At 45.4% G+C, this 23,510-nt stretch overlaps 1 protein-coding gene across 2 annotated transcripts; it reads right to left on the bottom strand.

Annotated features, from left to right (window-relative positions):
* Window positions 1-523: 523 nt before the first annotated feature.
* Window positions 524-23,000, bottom strand: ZDHHC5 (zDHHC palmitoyltransferase 5). Of its 2 annotated transcripts, none has more exons than XM_082845569.1 (12): window positions 22,757-23,000; window positions 18,532-19,726; window positions 10,151-10,272; window positions 6,437-6,594; window positions 5,505-5,677; window positions 5,247-5,349; window positions 4,561-4,652; window positions 4,008-4,140; window positions 3,412-3,535; window positions 2,865-2,977; window positions 1,537-2,396; window positions 524-1,103 (listed from the first exon to the last, which is right to left on the bottom strand). In XM_082845569.1, exons 2-12 carry the CDS (start codon window positions 18,633-18,635, stop codon window positions 938-940), a joined length of 2,148 nt encoding a protein of 715 aa, XP_082701695.1. In that variant the 5' UTR covers window positions 18,636-19,726; window positions 22,757-23,000; the 3' UTR covers window positions 524-937. The 2 variants fall into 2 exon arrangements, with proteins under 2 accessions (XP_082701695.1, XP_082701696.1); XM_082845570.1 differs by lacking the exon at window positions 22,757-23,000 and adding an exon at window positions 20,866-21,126.
* Window positions 23,001-23,510: the final 510 nt, after the last annotated feature.

Below are 23,510 nucleotides of genomic sequence, written 5' to 3'. Positions count from 1 at the left end.
TTGAATTTAAAAATAATGTCAACCGTGTGAGTTGGGGGAAGGCTTTGAGGGGCCAGTTGAAGAAGCCCACCACAATTCCTCTCCCCCAAGAAGGGGGGATTATCCAGTATTGTTTCTGGAGCTCAGCCAAGCTCTTGTCCTGATCTCCCCACCACCACCACCAAAGTCATGGGGCTGCGACCCCTTCCCTGGGGGAAACTAAGTGCCAGTGAGCCTAGAAAACAAACTCTCCTCTCCAGGTCCTTCCCTCCTCTGACCAGAACCCCACCCAGACGCGCCTCTCCCTGGGTTTCTTTCCTGGTCACTTAGCACCAACAACAGGGGGTGCTATTTCCTTAGATGGTAACTGGGACAAAGAGAGGGAACCACGGGGGAAAGGAAGACTTCAATCGATGTCTCCCCTCTTTTCCTGCTGGTCTGAGGAGTAAGAAGAGTAAAATCCCTCTCCTTATACATATCCCTCCCTCATTTTCCCATCCCAGGATAGATATATAATTTCTTTGATATTTATTTTATATATATATATATATATATATATATATATATATATATATATATATAATGTACACACACACCTGGTAACGCAGAAGAGGAAAAAAATAGAATCCGTAACAATAATAAAAAAAATTATTTCTGGTTTAAAAATGATCTGGTTCCCTCCAGGCGAGCAATTGCACAAATGTCCACTGAGTCTGGTCCAGGGGTTAAGGAAGGGGAAGGTCTTAAAAGGTGAAGGGGGTTGCTACCCCAGTCTCAGGGCCCCAACTCTCCAACTCCCCAACCCCACTGCATTTTATAAAATGTCCTCATCCTCTTGGAATCGGTTGTTTAAAAAATGTCCATGCAGGGGAGGGGAGCCCCTTGAGGAAAGGAAGGTGGCCACCTGGGGCCCTTTGGTGTAGGCGCAGAGGTGTGGGGGAGGGGAGCTGCCCAAAGCTCACACCGAAATCTCATAGGTGGTGCCACCCACCCCTGACACCTTCTTGACTCCTCCCCTTGTAGGGCTACTGAGAGGTGGCTGGCCTGGGCCAGGGGAGGCTGAGCCTATATTCTTGGGCTGCCCGTTGGTTTTGCTGTAGGCGGTCTTGAGCTGTACTTCATCTCTGGGAAGAAAAGAAGAGAGAGGTGTCAGAAGTGGGACACACAGCACCGAAAAGGGAGGTAGTTTAAAAAGTTAAGAGAAAAAAAATGTGCTTTCTACATATATACTTTCTTACACAAAGATTCCCTTTTATTTTACTGCCCTGCTTACAAGCAGCCTGATACCCTCTCTCCTCTACTTATTCCTTTCACTCTCAGGCAAATAAATTACTTTTTAGGAAGACAGAAATAAGAAAAAAGTATTAATCCTCAGTCTCTTAACAGGAATAGCCCGTGAAGGCAGCTGGAGTTAAGAGTGAAAATGAAGGGCTTTCTTACAAGCAGGATAACCCTGGGTCCACTTGCACTAAAATGTACAGGTGAAGCCCTGATACCTTCTGCAGGGCACTACGCTACTTTTAAGTCCATTGGGGGCCAGGATGGACTAATACTTACTTGGGTGTCAGTAATGGCTGCAAGGCCACTTCCTCTGTCTCAGAGACACCAGATGGGGCTTTTTGGCTGCTGTAAGACATAGATCGGCCCACGTAGGGGGCAGTTGGGCCTGGTTCAGGGGACCCTAGTCCCCGGCCCCTTAGCCCATCTGGCTTGCCAAAACGGGGGACAGCTGGGCGTCCCAGTGGAGTCTTGCCCAAGGGTGATCTCTTCGAATCATCTGAGGAGGAACTAGTACGAGGGGCGTGGCCTGAGCCTGGTGTTGACTGGATGCCTGAGTCCCCCAAGCCTGGTTCTTCCTCACGGCCTGGGAGTGGGGGTGACTGGCGTAGCAGCTTCTCTCGTTCCTGGAGGGAGGCCACGATATGGCGCGACAGATTGTCGTACCGAACCGGTGAGGGCTCTCGGTGCGTTGGGCCGGTTGGCACCAAACGTGGGTGCCTCTCGGCTTCCCGCTGCTGGGCCAGTCGGGCTGACAGGAAGGGAGAGGTGTAGCCTAAAGGTGGGTCTGGCTCAGGCCCTGCCTGCACGGACTCAAAATCAGGGCTGTCTGAAGGAGTGAGCAGACTGTCGTAAGATAGGCTTCCATTACGTGTCTGGTTGGCCAGGCTCTTATAGGAGGTGGAGGTTGTGCCCTCTGAACGAATGGACTGCAACTGGCCCAGCTCAAAGCCTGTGCCCTGGGCTGACTTGAGGCTGGAGGAGCGTGAGCCACTGGACAGTGGATCAAAGTGAAAACTTTTGCCAAAGGTGGGAGAACGGAAGCTCTCTGGCTCCAAGCTCGGCTCTGAACGGTAGCTGGGATGACGGCTGCTCTCCACAATTGAGGTTGGCTCCTTCAAGCTGTCCCCACGACTCAACTGAGGGAGAAAAGCAAAGCAGGTTCTTAGTGCTCCCCCTCTTGTCCCCTCTTGGGACAGTAGGCCCCAGAGCCCAAGGAGGCAGTCAGAAACAGTATTTGCTACGTGCCAGCAATATGCTTAGAATTTTCACAGGCATTATCCTGTTTAACCCCTAAAGTAAATCTGTAAGTAGGAACAAATAATATCTCATTTTAAGATGCAGGAAATGGGGCTTAGAGAGTTTAAGGAACTTCTCTGTGATGGCACAACTGGGTTTTGAACTCAGATCTGATGCTGTAATCAATGCTTTTATCTATTATGCTACCGTGACCTCTCTTGGATGAAGGAAAAACTGTCAACGCTGTTACTAAGCCAACAATTAGTAAAATGCCTTTGGTTTTCTTCTCTTCCCTCTGCTTCTTCCTCCCCTTCTCCCAGAACAGCTGGCATACATGACAACCCTACTCCTTAGAGAGTACTCAGTACCTTGGCGCTGGAAGAGTGAGGCATGGCGGCTGATGCACTGCTGCTACTGTAGCCCGGCCGGTACTTGTACATGGTAGGGGTGGGGGGGCTGTCCTTGCCCAAGAGGCTGCTCTCTGCAGGAAGAAAAGGCCCAGGGGGCACCACTTTACAAGCTGTTCTTTTGACCTGGCTAGAGTTCCTTAAAGTACCAGGGGAGGACAAGGTAGGAAAAGATATACCAAGCAAAGGAGCATAACGATTTTGCTGAAACCAAGACTACAGACTCACACCAGCCCAGAACACAGAGTGAGTGAATGTACCAAACAGATCCCAGAATGTTCTCTGGTCTGTCCGGATGCTGAGAGTACACACAGACACACAGAGATGTCCAACTCACTGCCAATAGCTAACTGTTATGTCATCCCCTTTCTCCCGGCTGTCCAGAGAAGTGGTTCAAGTACCACTTGCTGGGTTTTCTCAGTCACAACACAAGCATTATCTCCCAGCCCTTGCCTGTGTCATCTCCACAGCTAACAAATAACATTCTCACTCCTGCTTCTGCCCTTACCCTCATTAGTAGCCAGGCTGAGGTGTGTCCGTAGCCCCGTGTAACGGCTCAGGTCCGGCTTAGGGGGGGGTGGAGGTTCAGCATCTGCAGACTGGCTTTCTGTTATCTCCAAGCTTCCTTTAGACTGGATAAATGAGGAAAAATCAGATTTGGAGAACTGAGCGTTAGGGCAACTCAAAGTATGAAACTGGTGTAAGAGGGGCACTGGGGAGTCATCACATACTTCTGAACTGGAATTGGAAGACAGGACACAAGATCAGTTTGGGGACGGTTTTGGAGAAAGAAAAGCTTTCAACAAGGGCTTCATTCTGTCACTTATTTGTTCATTTTCACCAACATCTACTTGTTGAGCTCCTACCATCTATAAACTGCTATGTTAAGTCCTATGAAGACATGCAAATGAATGGACTAAATTTCTACTGTCAATGAACTTACAATCTAATGGGAAAAAGAAGATATGTGTTTAAGTAACTTTAACACAAATCAGAAAGTGATAGATACTATAAGAGAGATGTAAACAAAGCAAGTTTCCATCTCTTTGCCATGGGTGAGACCCCCCCAAATTACCTAGCTTTACTTCCCTAAATTCTCCTCACCTTAGTTCTCCTCAGCTCTCCCTGGATGCCATTGTCCATGATCTTCACAGTTATCTGCCCATCTGACACTTCTGGCCGAAGGAAGGGTGGTCTGATTACAATTGTCTTCTCTTTCTTTGGTCTCCCCAAATACCTGAGTGTCAAGAGTGAGAGGGCTTTCATTCATTCATTCATTCCAAAATATCTAATGGTTGCCCACCTTGTGTAGAGCAGTTTTACAAATACAAGAAACAGTCCTACCAGGCCAGGGAAAAGATCAGCATTGAACTGATTTCTTTGATTCTATGAAGAACAAGAACAACAGCAAGACCAGGCCTATGGGCAGATACACCTAGCTCAAGGCACTCGAGTAAATCTCATCCTCAGTTCTCCAAAGAGAGTAACATCTAAAGAATACAACTGAACTCACAGGGTCCATTAAAGGATGGTGTGCCTCTCCCTTGTAGGCACTTCTCATTCTAAGAGAACCCTCCCTAAAAGGCAGCCAGAACAAACCCAAAGAAGACAAAAGTGTTGACCAAGGGTGAACACTAGAGCAAAGGGGTAGGTGTACCTGGGTGCTGGGGAACTGCAGAGTACACGGCTGACATTGTTACAGCAGCCATTAGTGAAGGGGTTCACACCTCCCCGGAATTTACCCGTAACCTAGAGGGAGGGAAAAAGGACCAGATCAGTCAAAAAATGGGACCTTGACCTCCAAAAGCCAAAACACAAATCAATGACAAATTATTGTGCACCCACTATCGGGGAGATATAAAAATGAGTAAAATACAGTCCTACCATAAAGAAGCATAAGCTAAGAATGGGAACTCCAAAGTCAGGGCCATCAGTTCAAATTCTGGGTCCACTTCATGGTAGCTATCTGACCCTAATCATCAGTTTTCTTATGTAAAATGGGGATAAATAGCTCTCTAAATATTGAAAACTAAGATAACATAACGTAAGAATAAGCAAGTAAGGTTAGCTATTGTTACGGGCACAAAAATAATTGTTTTCCTTTAAGCAGGACTATAAGCTTCTTGAGGGCTGGCCCAGGTCTTTTACTGTTTCTATTACCTCAGAGCCTAAATCGACCAGTATACAGCAGACATTCTATCAATGTCTGTTAACTAAGAAATGGCCCATACTCATGCTTACATGAGGAACCTGGACACCTCATCATAAAAAGTATACACTAACGAGAGGGCCAAGAGACACATGCCCTGCTCTTCAGGGATCTCCCATCACTTCTCCCCATACCTGTTCATTGGTTGTGCGTCCCCTAGCCACCAGCACCACGTGAAATCCCGTGAGGCCAGCTACTGGGATGAAGAATAAGCCAGCCACACACATCACTGCCATTCTGAAGCCAGACAATCAAGGAGAGCAGAGCAACGTGATCTCGCCTTCCCCAGCCCGTGCTGTAGCCATCTTCCCTTTGACCCTCACTGCCACAGGACTCAACTTTCTACATTCTTCCCCCTCCCACTCCTGCAACCCACAGGCCTTGAAGGATACGTGACAGCCGTGCGGACCCCTGAGAGTTCCTCCATGTGGTAGAGGACATAAAGGAGGCCAAAGCCAAACACACCCATAATGTGGGCTGTCAGGGAAAGGAGGAAGAGGAAGAAATAACGGTAGTTCCGGCGACCAATACAGTTGTTCACCCAGGGGCAGTGATGATCAAATTCCTAGGAGCAAAATGAGACAGACTGAGCGGCATCCTTGGACCACGGCACTAGATCATTTCTGTCAAGCAGAACAAACAGCAGAACTTAAAGTGTTTCTTTTAATAATCTGTCATCATGTTCACCATTTAGTTACAAAATTTAAAAACAGTTCATGCAGTTTATCTTGCTCTATCAATCTATAAGGAAGACGTTCCAGAGGTTGATCAAAGGCCAAGGCCACCTCTCAGTTTATCCTATGTGACCAAGGAACTCTGAGAGGTACAAATGTCAGAGGCTTTACAGAAACATTAAGATTCATGAAAAAAGAGGCTTAGAAGAAAAATCTGGCAGGCAACTGCTTACAGCTAAGTAAAAACGCACTGAAAAAAGGGTTAAAAATAAAAGACAAGGAACGCAGAAGAAAGAAATATAATTGGAAAGGTTGAATGCAGCAGCATGATGAAGTGGAAGGAGTGGAGAACACTAAGCAGGTCAAATAACTGCAAAGATGAGCCCAGGGATGGAAGGCTGGAGCTCTGACTAATGGTGCTGGGAAAGCCTATGCCTACCCACTTGGGCTCCTCCTGTAACAGAATATTTATGCTCTACCTCTCGTGTGTACATCGTTGCTAACACTTTCTGCCAGAGCTAGAACACAGCCCAGGCAGTCAGACAGGGCTACATTTTCGTCCATGGCCAAGAATCCACTGGATTCAATTCTTATTCTGTGGGTAGGAAGAAGATAACTTAGGTTCAGCTAACCCCACCCAGAGTTCTTACCTCCACACAGTTGTCACAGACGCTGCAGTGGGAACATCGAGGAGGACGGTAGAAGCGGCAGGTGGCACACCATTTCATGCGCACCTGGATGCCCTTGATCTCCACTGTTTTGTAAAGGGGAGCTCTGAAGTCATCTTCCTTGTCTTCATCCTCTTCAGCTGTAGAGAGTAAAAGTTAATGAAAAAATGACTATGCTAGAACTGTGTACTAGGCACTAGGGATGCAGTGATATTTAAAATATGGCCTCTGCCTTCGAGGAATTCAGTCTAATGGTGAGAGAGACTAGGAACTAGTAACTCTAATACGGTGAGATCAGCTCTATATACAACACTATGGAAACGCAGATGAGGAAGCAATTTATTCTACACTGGGAAACGAGGTTTAAGAATATGACTCAGAGGTGGCTCTGATATGGATATGCTGCTATTCTTGGTTTACATATTATATTTCAAAAGAAAGAGACACTTTATATATCAAAGTACATCTATAATGAGTTTGCGTAACAGTTCAGTGTCTACAAGTACACGACTGAACTACAACAATCCGAAAGAGGAAGTAACGAACTAACATCAACCTTTTTTCCACACACAGACACCCTTGCCCAAAAGATCTTCCCCTAGTTCCCTATATACATTTCAGGACTGTTTCTTGGTTGCAGACATTCTCTTTACCTGAATGCCCTTTCAATTTTCAGCTGTCCGAAACTCACCACCCCACTTCAAAACTTAAAGGACATCATTTGCCTTCTCATCTATAGTGTGCAATTTTCATTTTTTATTATTAATCTAAAAAAAAAAATACCCGTGAGGAGGAAAAATTAAGTAAGTGATGGTATAGGAATTAGAAGTTTTCAAATGTACTGACTTAGGGAAATGCTAACAATGTAACTAAGTGAAAAAGTACAAGGTAAAGAACTGTACAAACAAAAAGATCCCATTTTGAAAACAAATAAAAACACACATATATATGCTACAGATTTACGGTATATATAAATAAATATTGTATGTATAAATCTTCACAATATTGATTGGAAGGAAATATACCACAATGTAACAGTAGTTATCTCTGGGCTGGGAAATATATTTATCTTTTTTATACTTTCTATATAATGAATATTCACTACTTATTAAAATCTTTTTTAAAAAAAGTTTTTTAAAGGAAAAAAATTCAAACGCTACTTATATTGAATATCTGATTCTTCCACACTATCATGTATCAGAAGTGAGCTTTCTCTTCTTAAAGTACTACAGTTCTTTGATTACTCTTTAAAGTTACCACAGTGTATTTATGTAAATGTCTTCTCTATCTTCCCTTCAAGACCGAGCTATTTGACCATCATAATAATCATTCCAAATGACCATATCATAATAATCAATAAATATTTGATAAATGAACATTAAACATTCATTAAAATAGCCTTCCTTGGCTTTAGGGACTCAAAGCACCTTTTGTTAATCTACGCTTTGAAACAAAAGTCACCATGCACAGTGACACAGGCTTTGTGAGCACAATGAATTTCAGAAAAACCTCATCTCACTGAAGTTGCTATCCCAATCCCACCTGCCTCACTCTTACAAGGTAACTTCACATTTGAGAGAAAAATGAGATGTCATCAGTAACAACCATCATCAGTTCTCTTTCTGTCTCTTATTCCACTAATGCTGGTTGGTCCTCACTCTCACCTCCTATTCCAGAAACAGCCTACTTCTGTAAGCATAACCCTTCCAACACGCAGAGGAAAGCATCTCCTTCCAGATGGCCACTCTTCAATTACCCTCTTTCATCACCTCCTGCTTCTCTCTTTTCTGGTTCCACCTCCTCATGCTATCAACATGCTAAAGTCTTCTGTATCATTAAACAAACAAACAAAACTCCTCCCTCTGCCCTAAGATATTCCATCTTCTGCCTTCTCTGCTTAACTTCCTGAAAGAATAATCTTAATACTCATTGACTCTGCTTCCTCATTTCCTATTCACTGCCTTCCAAACCATTATAGTTTTGGTAATTTAACTGTCTCTCTCCCGCATACATACATAAACACACTATTAACTATTCTTGTTGGGAATTCCCTGGCAGTCCACTGGTTAGGACTCAGTGCTTTCACTGCTGGGGCCTGGGTTCAATCCCTGGTCGGGGACTAAGATCCTGCAAGCCATGTGGCCAAAAAAAACAACAATGAAAACAAAAACAAAAACCAACTAGTCTTGTGTGTGTGTGGTTTTTTGTTTTGTTTTGGTTTTGTTTTTTTGGCCACACTACGCAGCACGCGGGATCTTATTAGTTCTCCAACCGGGGACGAACCCATGCCCCCTGCAGTGGAAGCACAGACTCTTAACCACTGGAACACCAGGGATGTCTCAAACTATTCTTGTTAAGATCACTAATTTCTTAGACACTAAAACAATGGGCAACTTTGAGTTTCCATACTACTGGACCTAAGTTCTGATACTGCCAACCATCAGCTACTTCATGAACTTTCCTCAGTTCCCACTGTGTCCGGTTTGTCCTCCTCCTAACTTTCCTTGCTCAGTCCCTCTTCAGTGGCTCTTCAGCGGCTCCTCCTTCTCCTCATTATTACAATGTTAGTGCTGGTCAGGCTGACTTTCGTTCCTTCCTAATCTCATTCTACTTTCTCTAGGCGATCTTACTCCTGTTGCTTCAAATACTACGTGGCTGAGGACTCTGCCATGAGTCTGACTACTCAACTGCCCATTGGGTAACTACCTGAATGATCCATTAAGTATCCCAAATTCAACATGTCTAAGATGCTCTGTCTTCCCTCCAAACCCACTCAACAGTCTATAACTTGGGTCTTGGTTTATAAAGAACCAGCATACAACCTATCTTTCAGGTTAGGAACCTTGGAACTACCCTAGACAATTCCTTCACCCTCTCACTCTCCCCTAGTAAGCAATTAGTAATGAAAAATTCTGCTGGGTCTACTAATGAAAAATCTGTAAATCCAGCTTTGAATTAAAGTTCTCATCTGGTCTGCATTATTGCAATAGCCTCCCAAAAGGTATCTGTACATTCTTATAAGAATTATTATTGTAAAAGGAAATGTGATCCTGTGATTCCCCCAATTAAAGACGTCTTGCTGTCCAAAGGAAGAATTATAATCTATTTAATTTAGCACATAAAGTCTTTTACACTTGGCTCTGGTTTATCTCTTGCCCCTTCTGGCCCCACCATGCATTCTAACTTCCACCCACTGAATTCTGCATTTCACAGCTACAATTCTGTATATGCCGCTTCCTCTTCCTAGAATGCCTTTCCCTTCCATCCTCTACTCGGTAAAGTCCTTCCTACCTACCTTCAGCAGCATTTCCCCAATTTATCTGGGCAGATATAAGTGCCCTTTTCTAAGGTCTCAGAGAACCTTTCTCATGCTTCCATTACAGTTTGTTATCACACTGTCACTCTCTAATTCATCTTAGATAGTATCAAAACTAGCAACAATGCCCAACCCATGTGCTCGAAATAAATTTCTGCTGAATGAGTAACTGAAAATCAAAGAGTTGACCCAAAGTGGATCAGATGCCTAGAAGTTATGACATATATTCCTAAGATCCTGACTTGCTTTTCATCATTAGACTATAAAAGTATCCCAAAACCCAAGACTCCTAAGGCCCCAGACCAAATGTATAAATGTCCAAAAATCATTCTTTTTCAAAGGCAGTAAGATACTTCCAAGAGAGAGGAGGGAGATCTTACCTCGAGGGAAAATCCCTGGGTCCATGAAGGTGGCCATGCTGAAGTTGGCCAGCACAAAGAGAAAAACAATCGCATTGTAGATGGGCACTGCAGGTGACACGTAGAGGCTTAGTCCTGGACAGCTGCACAGATAATAAAGAAAGTGAGGGGCTGTCTCTAACACTTTGGACACCAACCACATAAAAAAATCTATAAAGATTCAGGGACTTCCCTGGTGGCGCAGTGGTTAAGACTCAACACTCCCAATGCAGGGGGCCCGGGTTCGATCCCTGGTCAGGGAACTAGATCCCACATGCATGCCGCAACTGAGAGTTCACATGCCATAACTAAGGAGCCAGCAAGCTGCAACTAAAGGCCCAGTGCAACCAAACAAATAAATATTAAAAAAAAAAGATTCAGTCCCCATACCTATATATAAATCTTGTGTGGTTCACCTTTGAAGTCTCAAATTATCTTTATCCTTCCCAACAAGTGGGTCTAGTTTCCCACAGAAATACTCATTTTAGGACTTCCGTAGTGGTCCGGTGGTTAAAAATCCGCCTGCCAATGCAGGGGACACACGGGTTCGATCCCTGGTCTGGGAAGATCCCACATGCCGTGGAGCAACTAAGCCCGTGCACCACAACTACTGAGCCTGCGCTCCAGAGCCCACGCACCACAACTACTGAAGCCCGCCCGCTCTAGAGCCCACGCACCGCAACTACTGAAGCCCATGCGCTCTGGGGCCCGCAAGCTGCAACTACTGAGCCCACGCACCACAACTACTGAAGCCCGCGTGCCTAGAGCGTGTGCTCCGCAACTAGAGAAGCCACCGCAATGAGAAGCCCATGCACTGCAATGAAAAGTAGACCCCACTCACTGCAACTAGAGGAAGCCTGCGCGCAGCTACAAAGACCCAGCGCAGCCCAAAATAAATAAGTAAATACTCATTTTTGATCAAGGTACAAGACTCATAACCCTTTGCACTAAAGTCTGTGTTCTTACCTCGTGGATCTTTGCACATGTTTTAGACTCTGTCCTTACCTCCTTTTAACCAGGCACAAGAGCTAGGGACTAAGTATGTAACTGACACCAGCTGCATTCCCTTCTCTGGAACAGCCTGAGGCTTCTGGACCCCAGCCATGCCCCACTGACCTGCACATTCACCCAAAGCATGGGACACCACCTGCCTCTCTGGCTTCTCTTCCCTCCTCCCAGCTGGCTCTGAACTACTCTCAACTGCCTAAAGTCTCTCCAGACACATTATACATCAGATATTCCTCAGAATTTTATTCAACTAGAGGCTAGTTCTCAAGGTAAAGAAAAGGAAACCACTCACAGGTAAGGAAGGATACCAAGACACAGGACTAGACCCCGAGATGAATAAATGAAGCAGAAGAGTGGAGGAGAAAAAAAAGGGACGATATCAGACCAAAGCAGCCCCAAATCCTGCAGGAAAAAGAAACTGGCCACACATATCCAATATTCCACAGGGTTCAAATCAAGAGATATGCTTTAGGTAACTTTTCCTTGACAAAATAGTGACCTAGTCCAGGATTAAGCTCAGTTTCTGTCAGGATATATGTCTCAGGAATGCTGCAAGAGCTCTCCCTTTCTCTGAAGATGGTTCCTGGGAGCTGGAAGTGTCAAAAGAACATGTGATGTGCTGCTTGCTTGGTCAGTGGTATCAAACACCCTCTCTCCTGTCTCAGCTCAGGAAGAACTTCCCATAACAAGACAGTGGCTAAATACCCTAATCTGCTTTGTGGCTGAGAACTTAATCTCCAGAATTAGGCCAGCATCTGTCCTTGTTCCCTTTATCTAGACCAGCGGAAGGAAAGGAAGAGTTCAGTGAAGGAAAGGAAGAAGGGACCAAGAGAACAAGACAGCAACTGACTCCGGAGAATTAATCCACAGCAGTCCTGGATTCTGTTGAGAGGTTATCTGTCTCCATTAAAATAAAAAGAACAGGTTATACTCCATTTATAGCTGTTATAAAATGTTGGCTACATTCCTCATGTTGTACAATATATCCTTGTGGCTTATTTTATACCTAATGATGTGTACCTTTTACCCCTCTACCCCTATGCTGCCTCTCCCCACTGTAATAGACCTTTAAAAAAAAACAACAGCGGGACTTCCCTGGTGGCACAGTGGTTAAGAATCCACCTGCCAATTCAGGAGACACGGGTTTGAGCCCTGGTCTGGGAAGATCCCACATGCCATGGAGCAACTAAGCCCGTGCGCCACAACTACTGAGCCTGTGCTCTAGAGCCCGCGCGCCTAGAGCCCAGGCTCCGCAGCGGGAGTGGCCACCACAATGAGAAGCCCGCGCACTGCAGCGAAGAGCAGCCCCTGCTCGCCGCAACTAGAAAAAGCCCACACGCAGCCACGAAGACACAGTGCAGCCAGAAATAAATAAATTTTAAAAAATAAAAAGCACAGCCCTGAATAGTGATTCAGGACAATTCAAAAGAACTGAGCTCCTCAATGAAAAATAAACTAATGATAAGAAGTAAAACTGATTGTCACAAAGCATCTCACAAGTCTTTACCAGCACCATCTATTTATTCAAATTCCATTTAGCCATTCATTAAAAAAAAAAATTTAAGTAAATATTTATGATGTGCCAGGCTTTTTAGATAGTAATTATCAATTAACTCTGCTTCTCTTTATGGGTTAGTACATAATTGGGAGAAAAAATAATGAGGCTAGAGCGCAGGCAGTGATTTCAAGGAAAAAACTTTAGACCTTCAGTCACAGCTCTAGTTTTATTCTACCAAAGTCTCCTATGGAAGCCTCTTCCTCTGGGGGTTCTTTCATTCAAAAAAGATGTCCCCATACCTTGGCAGGATTTGGGGTGGAATACAAGCAAGAAGGCAAGAGTCTTTACACAGCCCCACCCAAAGCCTGACCTCCTAGGATCTTAAAGAGGGAGGGAGAGAAACTGAAAACCAGTCGTCCAGGTCAGAGCACCTCCCTAGTACTTAGCTGTCATTTCAATTTCCACCCAGGGAAGAGGAGAAAGGGTGACTCACTTGACTCCTACAGCCTGGGAAGATAATTAGAAGGGAAAAAGAAATGAAATCCTTAGAACACTGAGGTGTCCGTGATTTAAATGTCTCATTCCTAGAACTGGCTACATGGCCTCTTGAGCTTCTGAAAAAATAAGGGTATTCTCCATCTCTGAGGGAAACTAAGGTGAATGAGAATGAGACATCAGTCCCCTTGCAGGCCCAGATGTCAGTCTTTCTGAACCCATTCTTCCTCCAGTTTCTGCATTTCCAAACAAAGCAAATCACTCCATTTCTTGGACAGCCTGCCAATGACCTGCCCCTAGATAATGAACTTTACCCCTACAACCTTCTTGATATCAACCCATCCCAGCTGAAGTAATTCTAGAATCAAGTTCCAATATCTGTTGCCAAAATAAAGCCTACCCTCACAGTGGCAGTATCTGGAAATGATGCAAATAACTCAACTTCACAGGCAACAGCCGCTCCTAGATTCAAGTCAAAGACCATTGCTTCCAACCTGAGCACTCTGAGGGAACATCCCATCAAGGAGAGGCCTGTGAGACCAAAGCCTGCTCCCACTGTACCCCACATTCTGCTTGGCTCCGGGAGAGGCTTGCCATTGCTACAGAACTTCGCCAGATTCCTAAGTGACCACCCCAAGTGGCCCATCTGAATCTGTTGCCTTTGATGGACGGAGAGGAGGGCTGGGCTGAGGAGCTGCTGGGCTCGTCCTTAGCCGATGGCGATAATCACAGAGCTCCAAAGCAGAGGGAGTGGCCGTAGCCCAGAAGGCTGGCTGACTCACCGATGAGACTCCCAAACCTACACCATCCCAGGGAGAACAGGCTCTTCTGCCCATCCCTTTAGCACTCCTGTTTTCAAGGCCAAATAAAATTGGGAGAGTGGGTTTCAATACCCACACTCCTGCAAATCTGTTTCCTAGCCCTCTCTAACTCTGCCCATTATAAAAAATGGATAAGTTCCTGGTAAGAAAAATAAAGTAGGAGTCAAGAAGCTTTGGATTTTAACCCTGTCTTGATCAATGCTTTGCTATTGTAGCCTTAGGTAATTCACAGGAAAGTCTCCAAGCTTGTTAGGTCAGCTACCTAATACAGGTACGAGAATGAAGGAGACAGTGTCTTAAATGAGCCTAGAATTCTTTTTAAACCAGCTGGTTTAATACTGAGCATTCATGGGATAGAAGAAACAAAAAAAACCACATTATTAACTATCTCCATCATCATCAATTATCATTCCAGCTCCACCTTCATCGCTAACTCCACTTCCTCTCCTCTGAACTACTAGATTCAAGAACATTTAACAACAGAGGCACTTTGCTCCTGAAGAACAGGTCTATGCATTCCTCCCATGCCTAGCACATACTTTGACTATGTGTATGAACACTGTGACTAGTGTTCTTTGGTGATGAGGCAAGGCTAGAATGAATATCCCACTTCTTGCCCCTGGGGATCCTCAAGATTCCACAGGAAAACAATCTCTCCGCTTCTAGTGGATACATGTCTCGTAAGAGACTTGATTTGTCCTGTCTTACCAGACTTTCAAGCAGCTGAGTACAAGATACAGGACTTGGGCGCTTATTCCTAGTTGAGAAAACAACGTGGGGAAGAAAAGAACAACCACTGCTCAATTAATGCCCTAAATCACGAGGCTGCTCCCACTCAAATCAGGTGCTAGCACCTCTGCAGTCATGGAAAAAAAGGGCCAGAAGGGAGAGTCACTGAGGTTGCCCAACTAACTCTGTGGATGAAATGCTTGAGAGGGGATAGAAGCAGAAACTGTAATGGAGAAAGCTCTTTCATGGATGGGACACTGGAAAGACCATCACGGATTTCTGGACAACCCTGACTCAGCCTTCCCACAGAGGATCACCTGCAGCGGAGACTTTACCCCCATGTCCTCCCCATCAATTTTATTTTATTTTAAGATTTTTTTTTTGATGTGGACCATTTTTAAAGTCTTTATTGAATTTGTTACAATATTGTTTCTGTTTTCTGTTTTAGTTTTTTGGTCACGAGGCATGTGGGATCTTAGCTCCCCAACCAGGGATCGAACCCGCACCCCCTGCATTGGAAGGCAAAGTCTTGACCACTGGACCACCAGGGAAGTCCCCACCTCATCAGTTTTAGAAACAGATATATGGGAAACTAGCTGACTTAACTCACAGCTCAAAGAGACTTTAGGGGATACAAGTCTGCGATTTATTTCAAATGGTATTGCCAGGAGCCCTAAGAAGGTCTCAGGGGTCCCCAGGAAGGCAAAGAGGAGATACGCAGTGTATGGGCCTCTATGCACCAGCCTCACTCGAACCAGAGCAGCCCTACTCTGACATTTTAAATACTGGGGTTCCCCAAAAGATCTCATTTGGAAAAAAAAAGGTCATATTGCTTAAATAAACTGCTCTAGGTCAACTTCCTCATTATACACAGAAGAAAGAGGTCCACAAAGGTTAACAGACTTTACCAAAATCAGCTTGCCCCAAACAGTGCTTATTCCTCTCACCTGGCACTGCCCCCTGCCAATCACAAAAGGAGACTAAGCCAGATGAGGGTCCAGGCCCGTTATCTTAAATGCAGTGTCTGTTACCTAATGGGGACCAGGAGGGTTACTTTAGCAGACACTCTCCTTCCCAAATAGTGAAAAGGGAAAAGAATTAACACAGGTTCCCCAATAACTCCTGCCTAGTTTTAGTACCGGACAAACCCTATAAATGAGAGGGATGGGGGCAAAGGGGGAGACCTCAACTGTTCTATTCGAGGTTCTCTGGGGCAGAAGAGGATCACCATTTTTTTGATGACGAAGCCCAACTGATAATTTCTGCTCATAGCCCTCCCTACCTGACAGAGAGACTCGGAGGGTAAATTGTTCCTAATTAGTGGAAGCCCACAGGCCTCCACTAATTATGTCTGCCAACTGAAAGGGCTCGTCCTCCTACTCCAGTCCTATAGGTCCTAAAGTAATTCTCACCTGGGGTTTATACTGATGTAAAAACAGACAGCTGTAGCCTAGAGAAGAGAACAGGAGGATGACAAAGTAGCTACAGGTTTAAGGCCCCAAATAGGAGCTGGTTCAAAAAGAGCCTTCCTCTTATCTCTATTTGAAACCAGTAATTCTTTTTTAGGTGGTATATGGTTTTAAACATAGAACTGAACATCAAAAGGGACAGAACAGCTCTGGAGAACAGCGGCACACCTCAGCCCAGGTGTAGACTTGCAGAGGAACTGCTATGGTCAGATGGCAAGAAGAGATGAGAATTTCAGAGGTACAAGAGCTAGGTAAGATAAACAGGGTATTTATGTCTCCCCAAAGTGGACAGGGGAAAGCCTAGGGAGGAAAAGACAGCCCAGAAACGTGTCCTGAGGAAACTGCCAGGGAGAACTCTAGCTAAGACTTAAGGCTCTTCTAACTTTGGGTTAGAGGCAGTAATTCCAAATAAGAGTCAATACTGTCCTCCAAAATTCTTTGTCCTAGGGCTGAGAGACCATGGAATAAGGAGGGCCCCCTACTCTTCTAGCATCAGGCAACAGGGAAGTAGGTTAAACAGCTTCAACTCTCAGTTGAGAAAATGTCTATGTCAGGACAACTCTTTGTGGCAAAACTGGTATAACCAGCCAAACACTTCAATGGTTCCAGATTAGCAAATTAAGAACAAGGTTTCTGCTTGTCCAAACTCAAGAATGGATGGGTTGAAAGAGAAACCACTTAGCCAGTTCCCCAAATTTCCTAACTCCCGAAGGCTCTGCCTCTTAAAGGAAAACAGACCCTCTCCAATTAAGCAGGTCTAAGGGTGTCAAATTGGTGTTGTACTTATCCCTCCTGATACAGCACCACAACAGCTACAAAGATACTAAGATCCCATATAAATGTCCCTTGGTTAAAATGCTGATTCCACTTAGTGGTCATAAGAGCAGAAACCAAAACAAGTCTGACACTGAAGACTCACTCCTTATGGGTAGGAGTGGAATCCTTGAGGGTTTCAACAGGTATGCTCAGGCTGAAGAGCTGGGGGCCAAAGAATCTAGGACTTCTACTCTTTAGAGGAAGAGGTGGGAAGCAGGATGATGCCCACACCTTAGATAAGAGATTCACTCTTTCCTTGTTTAAAAACTAAATAGGAAAACATCGTATTTACTTTACTTCTGCATTATTACTCTTTTGGCCAAACGACCCATAGTTTTTAGAATTCCTTCTGGCATCAGAAGCTCTGTTTGGGTGGAGGTGGCGGGTGCCCCTTCCCTCCTATCTCAGATTTAATTTGTCTGTACCCCAGCAACTCCTGCTCATTCATCCTTCAATGACTCCAAACTGCTTTTATTCCCTACCACGTCAATTCATTCTCTTCCTCTTGCCAGCAACCTCACACTGGCTCTAAACAGCACCCCACCATTAGGTCTGAGCCTGAATCACAGCAAAGTGAACTCCCCAGAAAATCTAGCATGCTCTGATTGTTCCAAGAGCTACAACCGGAACACTAACTCAATGACTCAACAGTTTAAGGCTCAGAAGCCTGGTACTTGTTAATTTATAAACAGGTAACGGCAAAGACGCTTGCCAGGTAGTCGACAGCTGAAATACCAGGGAAAAGGAAAAAGATGTAAATCACTCACGTCTCCTCCAGTAACAAGCAGACGAACAAAGGCTGAATATCCTAAGTGGGAAATCTTTCGACACCAACTGTTTTTCCTAATAGGACCAGGGAATGGGAGAAATGACTGTCATTCCCTTCAGCAGGAACTAACATAAAGGAAGCCTTCTAGAACTCTCTTCCTAAGTAAAACTTGCCCTTTCCCAGTGGCCTTCACTTCTCCAGGCTTCGGCTCTTAAGAATACAGAGAAAACCATCTGATAACACTAAGAGCCAAGACCATCTTACTGGTATACCTTCGAAATCAACTCTGAAGTTCTCTAGTACTCCCAGTTCCCACAGCCTCAAATCTAAGCTTCAGATATCCTGGGGAAAAGCCATTACTTTTTGAAAAACCTTTCATCTAGTCCAGTTCTCTCACAGAATTGACTGCTTAGGCTGCTTCAAGACTCTGGTGATTCCCTCCCATTTCCTTCCTAGTGCAGAATCATCTAACGATGAAACTGGGTAGGAAAATATGAAGACATCTGTGATTTCAAAGGAAGGGAGGCAGGGGAAAGTAGAGGAGTCAGCAGAGTAAAATTCCTAACAAGGTCGAGAGGGTAGGCCTGTTCTTACTCTTCTTGCCGCATCTCTGGGATCTGGATTTACCTGTATCAGACCTCAAACTCTCCCAGTCACTTGCCTTTGCAAGTAAGTAGCCGAACTCCAGAGGAAAAATACCCCCTCGCCCGCCTCCCATGGAGCTCCCCCGCCCATACCACCACTGGGAGAAAACTCACGTAAAGGCAAAGAAGAGGGTCGTAGCTCCCACTAAGAAGATGGCGGCTGCCGAGACTGGAACATACTTGCTGGGTTTGAATCTCTTTCCAGACTCCGCGGGCATGTTGGAGCTCTGATGGAAGATCTGCCCTGCCGCATAGCCCAGGCCCACACAGCGGCAGAACAGACAAGAAAATGGGATGAGGGAGACAACGGCCAGAGGAGTACAGAAGGAAACCAGGGAAGCAGAAAATTTAGAATTATCACCCTTCCCCCTCCCAAATAAAACCAAAGGTCAAAAGATCTCAAATGAAGGAAAGCACATGGGAGGGGGAAAGGTGATTCCAAATGATGAATAACCACCTCCCCAGAACAAGGCAGAAGGAGAGATTAAGAAACACAACTTGTACAGCTTAAAAACTGGAGACAAACAGTAGGCTGTACACATGAAAATGGCTGCAGGTAGAGAACATGGGCAGTCAGACAGATCACGGAACAGCTCATGGAGGGAGGCGAGTCTTCCAAAGGAAAGAAGGGGAGGATATCAGGGTAGGACGGAACACTTCAAGCAAGGAAAAATTCTTTGGAGGAGATACTACAGAACCTCCACGACTACCACACTTCCACAAGATGTGAGCAGCACCTAAAAGAGGTGTTTCTATTTCAATCCAAGAAGGAACCTGGCGCCCCTTCCAGCTTTAAAGAGAAGCCGTTTTTACTGCAGTCTTTGTCCCTTTCAGGCAGCTTTCTCAATGCCACCACTCCCACACCTTGACTTCAGGGCCTGTAGTCTGGCAATGGTGGTTTAATTTTATTTACTTTCTCTTGATGGTTAAAGCTGGGCAGCAGCTGTTACAAGGTTAAGTTGTAAATCCTTTTCTTTGAAGGGGGAGGGAAAACAGAGAGAGAGCTCGAGCTCGTGCAAGCTTGCCTGTCTTCAGTCTCTTGTTACTCCCAAACCCTTTAAGGGCTCCTTTTCCTATGGAGTTCATGCAAAACTAAAGGGAAACATATAATCCCTGAAGCCATGTTCTTCCCAATAAGCAAAATAAGATGAAGAAATCAATTCCACTCGATGATACTTTTAAAAGCTACTGTGGATGAAAGCAAAGTTCCAAAGAGGTCCCTGTTTCCAGGTTAGTCAATGTCTCTGATATTTCTTCTTCAATCTTGGGCTTTCTGGATGCAGAGTTCAACTGTGTTACAGTGCCTCACCTGGAGAAAAACAAATATCTTTATCAGAGAAATTTTTTCATGGCATTTCTTAAGACCAGCAAGGCTAAAACCCCACAAGCTACTCTGTTAAAAAGTGCCTTTTGAAAGAAAGATGATTTTCTACTTCACTATGTGTATGTGGGAAAGGACTGAGAATTGGGAGGACAATGGGTTCAGAATTCTTCACTCTTCTAAGTCCTCTTCATATTGAAAAAAGAAAAACATGGCTTCAGCTGGCCTAAAGTCATCAAAGAACTAGCTCTTGACACAGATGGGGCCCATCTCACCTGACACATATGGGCAGTAACAAATACCAAGAATATCAAAATCTAAAAACAAACAAAGGCACAGCAGTGAAGGGCAGTCCTAGAAAAGAGACTTGTCTTTGAACAAAGAGAATATTTATTGCTACAATGAAAAAAGAAAAAAGTAGGACGAAATTAGGACAGTCTCATTTCCTTTCTGTGTATGTCTCTCTCACTCTTACCCTTCTATACTTTTTAGTTATAAACTTAAAGAGGCAAAAGCTGAATTTCTGGTCTTCTGAAATAACTCATGAAAGGAGCTGGATGAGAAATGTCCCTGCACTGAAAGGTGAGATGCCCTCTATGAGAAACTGAGTCAACAAGGGGGGGGGGGGCTGGGTTTTTTCTTCCCAATTCAACAGTTTTTTATTCCTACATTGGCCTATTAGGAAGTCAAGTGAGCCCCACCTTCCCTTATATGATTAAAAATAACAATTATTTCTGTTGATGGTAGTAGTAAAATAACATTAGCACTTTGGATTTTATAGGATGCTTTTCGTCTAGTGATCGCAAAGCATTTAACTCATTATCTGGTGACACAGTTCCTTATCCCACTCGGTAAAACTGAAGTCTAGAGAACGCCTGAGGCCATTCCACTGAAAGACTTGTGCAGTCAGGTTCAGAACCCAAGAGTCCACAGGCCCCTTTGCCGACACAAACCCTTTTTATCTCTTTCTCACCCACTACACTACCTGCTCAGTGATGACAACTTGGAATCTACAGACCAAAAATTTACTTAAGGTTTTTTTCTACCTAAGAGGAGTAATAGCTTCCTTAATTCCAAAGGCTGAAATTAAAATACCAGAAGTTTTGAATAGTGAAATATCAACGTACCCTGGAACTTAGCACTTCCTTTCTTTTCTGTGGCATGAAAGGCTAAGGTGCCTTCCTTCAAGATTCATTCATTCTCTCTCTCTCTCAAAAAAAAAAAAAAAAGAGTTTTAGAGGGCCAAACAGCATTATTAGAATAGATTGATTCCTACAGGAATCAAAACCCAACTTTCTGAATTTAGGCTTAAGTAACTTTGTTAACAATGAGAAGCAAATTCTTGCTTTATAGACAGTACTATTAAAGTAAACTTGCCCCTCAAAACCCCAAAGATTAGAGAAGGTGGAAAATTGCACTGCTTATATTTTATCTAGGGTAGGATATCATTTAAACACCATATATTATTTCAGATTATATTTTCTGACAGGAGAAAAGTCACATGGGCTAATACTGCCAAAGTAATTCAGAGACATAAAAGGCCACGGCATCTAGGGAGTACAATACTGGGAAACAAAAGATATCAGTGTCTCAGATGTTTAGGGCATATGCTTTAGAAGTGACAAGACAAAACCTAAGAATGTATTGGGTATAATAAAGATGCACCAAGGCTTAGCAGAAGGATGTACTGTGGGTAGCAGGGATGAGGCTGCAGGGTGAGTGTGGCTCATCAGAGCCAGCAGTCTGCATCCACACCAGTATAAGAAAGGTGTACAGGAATGTGTATGACACATTTCAGGCTTAATCTATGTAATAGTAATATGTATATACAAAACAAACTATAGAATATGTGGTTTCAAGGCTTTAACAAACGTTTAATACAAGTACCTCCTTAAAGGGGTAAATGGACATGGCAGCATGACTGAGAGCAAAAGTATTGTTTGTGGAAATAAAGTGGTATAATAGTAAAATACAGTAAATCTGAACACAGTTATCAACGTTTCATGGAATGATCCACATGTCAAGATATTGGCTGAAGAGTCAAACAGAAGTTTAATATGGGTATTATCATCTTATACCGAGGTACCAAAGTACATGGCAATATAAATCTTGTAAGCATTTAAAGAACGAGTGATAATGAATATTCTGAAGAGATTTAATATAGTACAAAGGGATACTGGGATAAAAGGATAGAGATGAGAATATAAGGCCAACCTAGACAAGATGGCATTAACCAGTAAGTGAAAAATGCAAGGCAGAAAAATGGTCTAGAGTATAACATGTAAGTCAGTTTCTTACGTCTCATTTCAATGTTTTCATGCGGCCAAGTGGGTAAAACACTTTCTGCCCTGTCCCATAACAGATTCCTATACGTAAAAAAATGGCAAATATATTCGAGTTCCCACTTATAAAAAGTACAAAGTACTAAAAGCGTGGAGCTCCCGGCTGGTGGGGGTAGGGGAGGAAGCGGACGGATGCGAAAGAACAGGTAACAGGATGAGGCTTGAGCCAAAATAAGTATCAGAAGAAAGGGGCGAGGGGACGTGAAACGCAGGGAGGGAACAGCATCCAGTCCCCAGCGCGGAGCCGGGGCACTGAGAAACACCGTATGGGGCAGGGCTGGCCGAGACAGAGAAGACGGAATCCGCGGCAGCAGGGCCCACTGGGGCTGCGGGAGCAGGCTGCGGGAGGCGACAGAGCCTCGGGGCGCAGGGCCGGGGGCGGAAGGGGCGGCGGCTGGGCGCCGGGAGCGGAGGGACCGGGGTCCCGAGCTAGGACCCGGAGGCCCGACACTAACCCGTTCTGAGCCCCGGCAGCCGTGGATCCCTGGCCTCTACTCGTCGTCCGTTTCCGGGGCCCAAGGGTCCCGCCGCAGTTGGATGACCCGGCCCGGGGGAGGAATGGGGCCTCAAGCCACCTCCCCCTCCTTGGTCCCCCTTCCCTAGAGGTCACTCTCCCCTCCCACCTTCCTGGCCCGGCACTTCCGGTTCCGCAAGGACCCGTGTCCCCAGTACTCACCCCCGGCGCGGTTCCCGTTACCGCTGCCGTCGTAGTCGCCGCCGCGTCTCAGCAGCGCCGTCCGGCCTCTGAGAGGCAGCGCGCGGCCCCCGCACGCTCCACGCCCGCCCCGCTCCGCGCGCTCCCGGCCCGGCGACGCTCGTCTTCGAGCCGGCGCGCGGCCGTTGCCCTCAGTGCCGGGTCTCGAGCCCTCCCAGCGTTCTCATTGGCTCCCTGTCCCGGGTGCGCGCGACATCTCGCGCGGGGCACTTTTCTCTCATTCATGCGGCTCGCGCCGCCGTGCCCGCCCCCGCTCACTCTCCCATTCACCCATAGCCCCCACCCCAACTCCGCTCTAGGGCGTGCGCGCGCACCCTGGCGACCGCGGCGACCTCGCGGCCTGATTGGCTGCAGGAGCACAGCGCCGTACCACGCGAGAAAACGAGAACGCGCGCGCAGGGCCGTCAGGCTCCGCAGGCAACCGGGAGAGGAGGGTGGGCGTACTGCGCAGGAGTTGGAACTGGGGAAATGGCCGAGCGAATATTCCGTTTTCCTTTGTCCTGCTTTCTACCCCTCCTGAATCGAAGCAGAAATCCTCAGAACTAAAAAATAATTATATGTGTTTACTGAAAGTACTCAAGAACAAGCAGCTACCCTCCCGAATTCGCCAACCCCCCCCTCCAATAAGTATGGTACAGTCTAGACAGGCTTCTGGCGTAACCAATCATCCACTGGCCCCTGCGTCTTCCTGCTTCAGCCCCTTCATGCATTGGCC

The sequence above is a fragment of the Leucopleurus acutus genome, assembly GCF_964270905.1.
Source record: "Leucopleurus acutus genome assembly, chromosome: 8".
Taxonomy (NCBI): Eukaryota; Metazoa; Chordata; class Mammalia; order Artiodactyla; family Delphinidae; genus Leucopleurus; species Leucopleurus acutus.
This window is presented reverse-complemented; position numbering and strand designations above follow the sequence as displayed.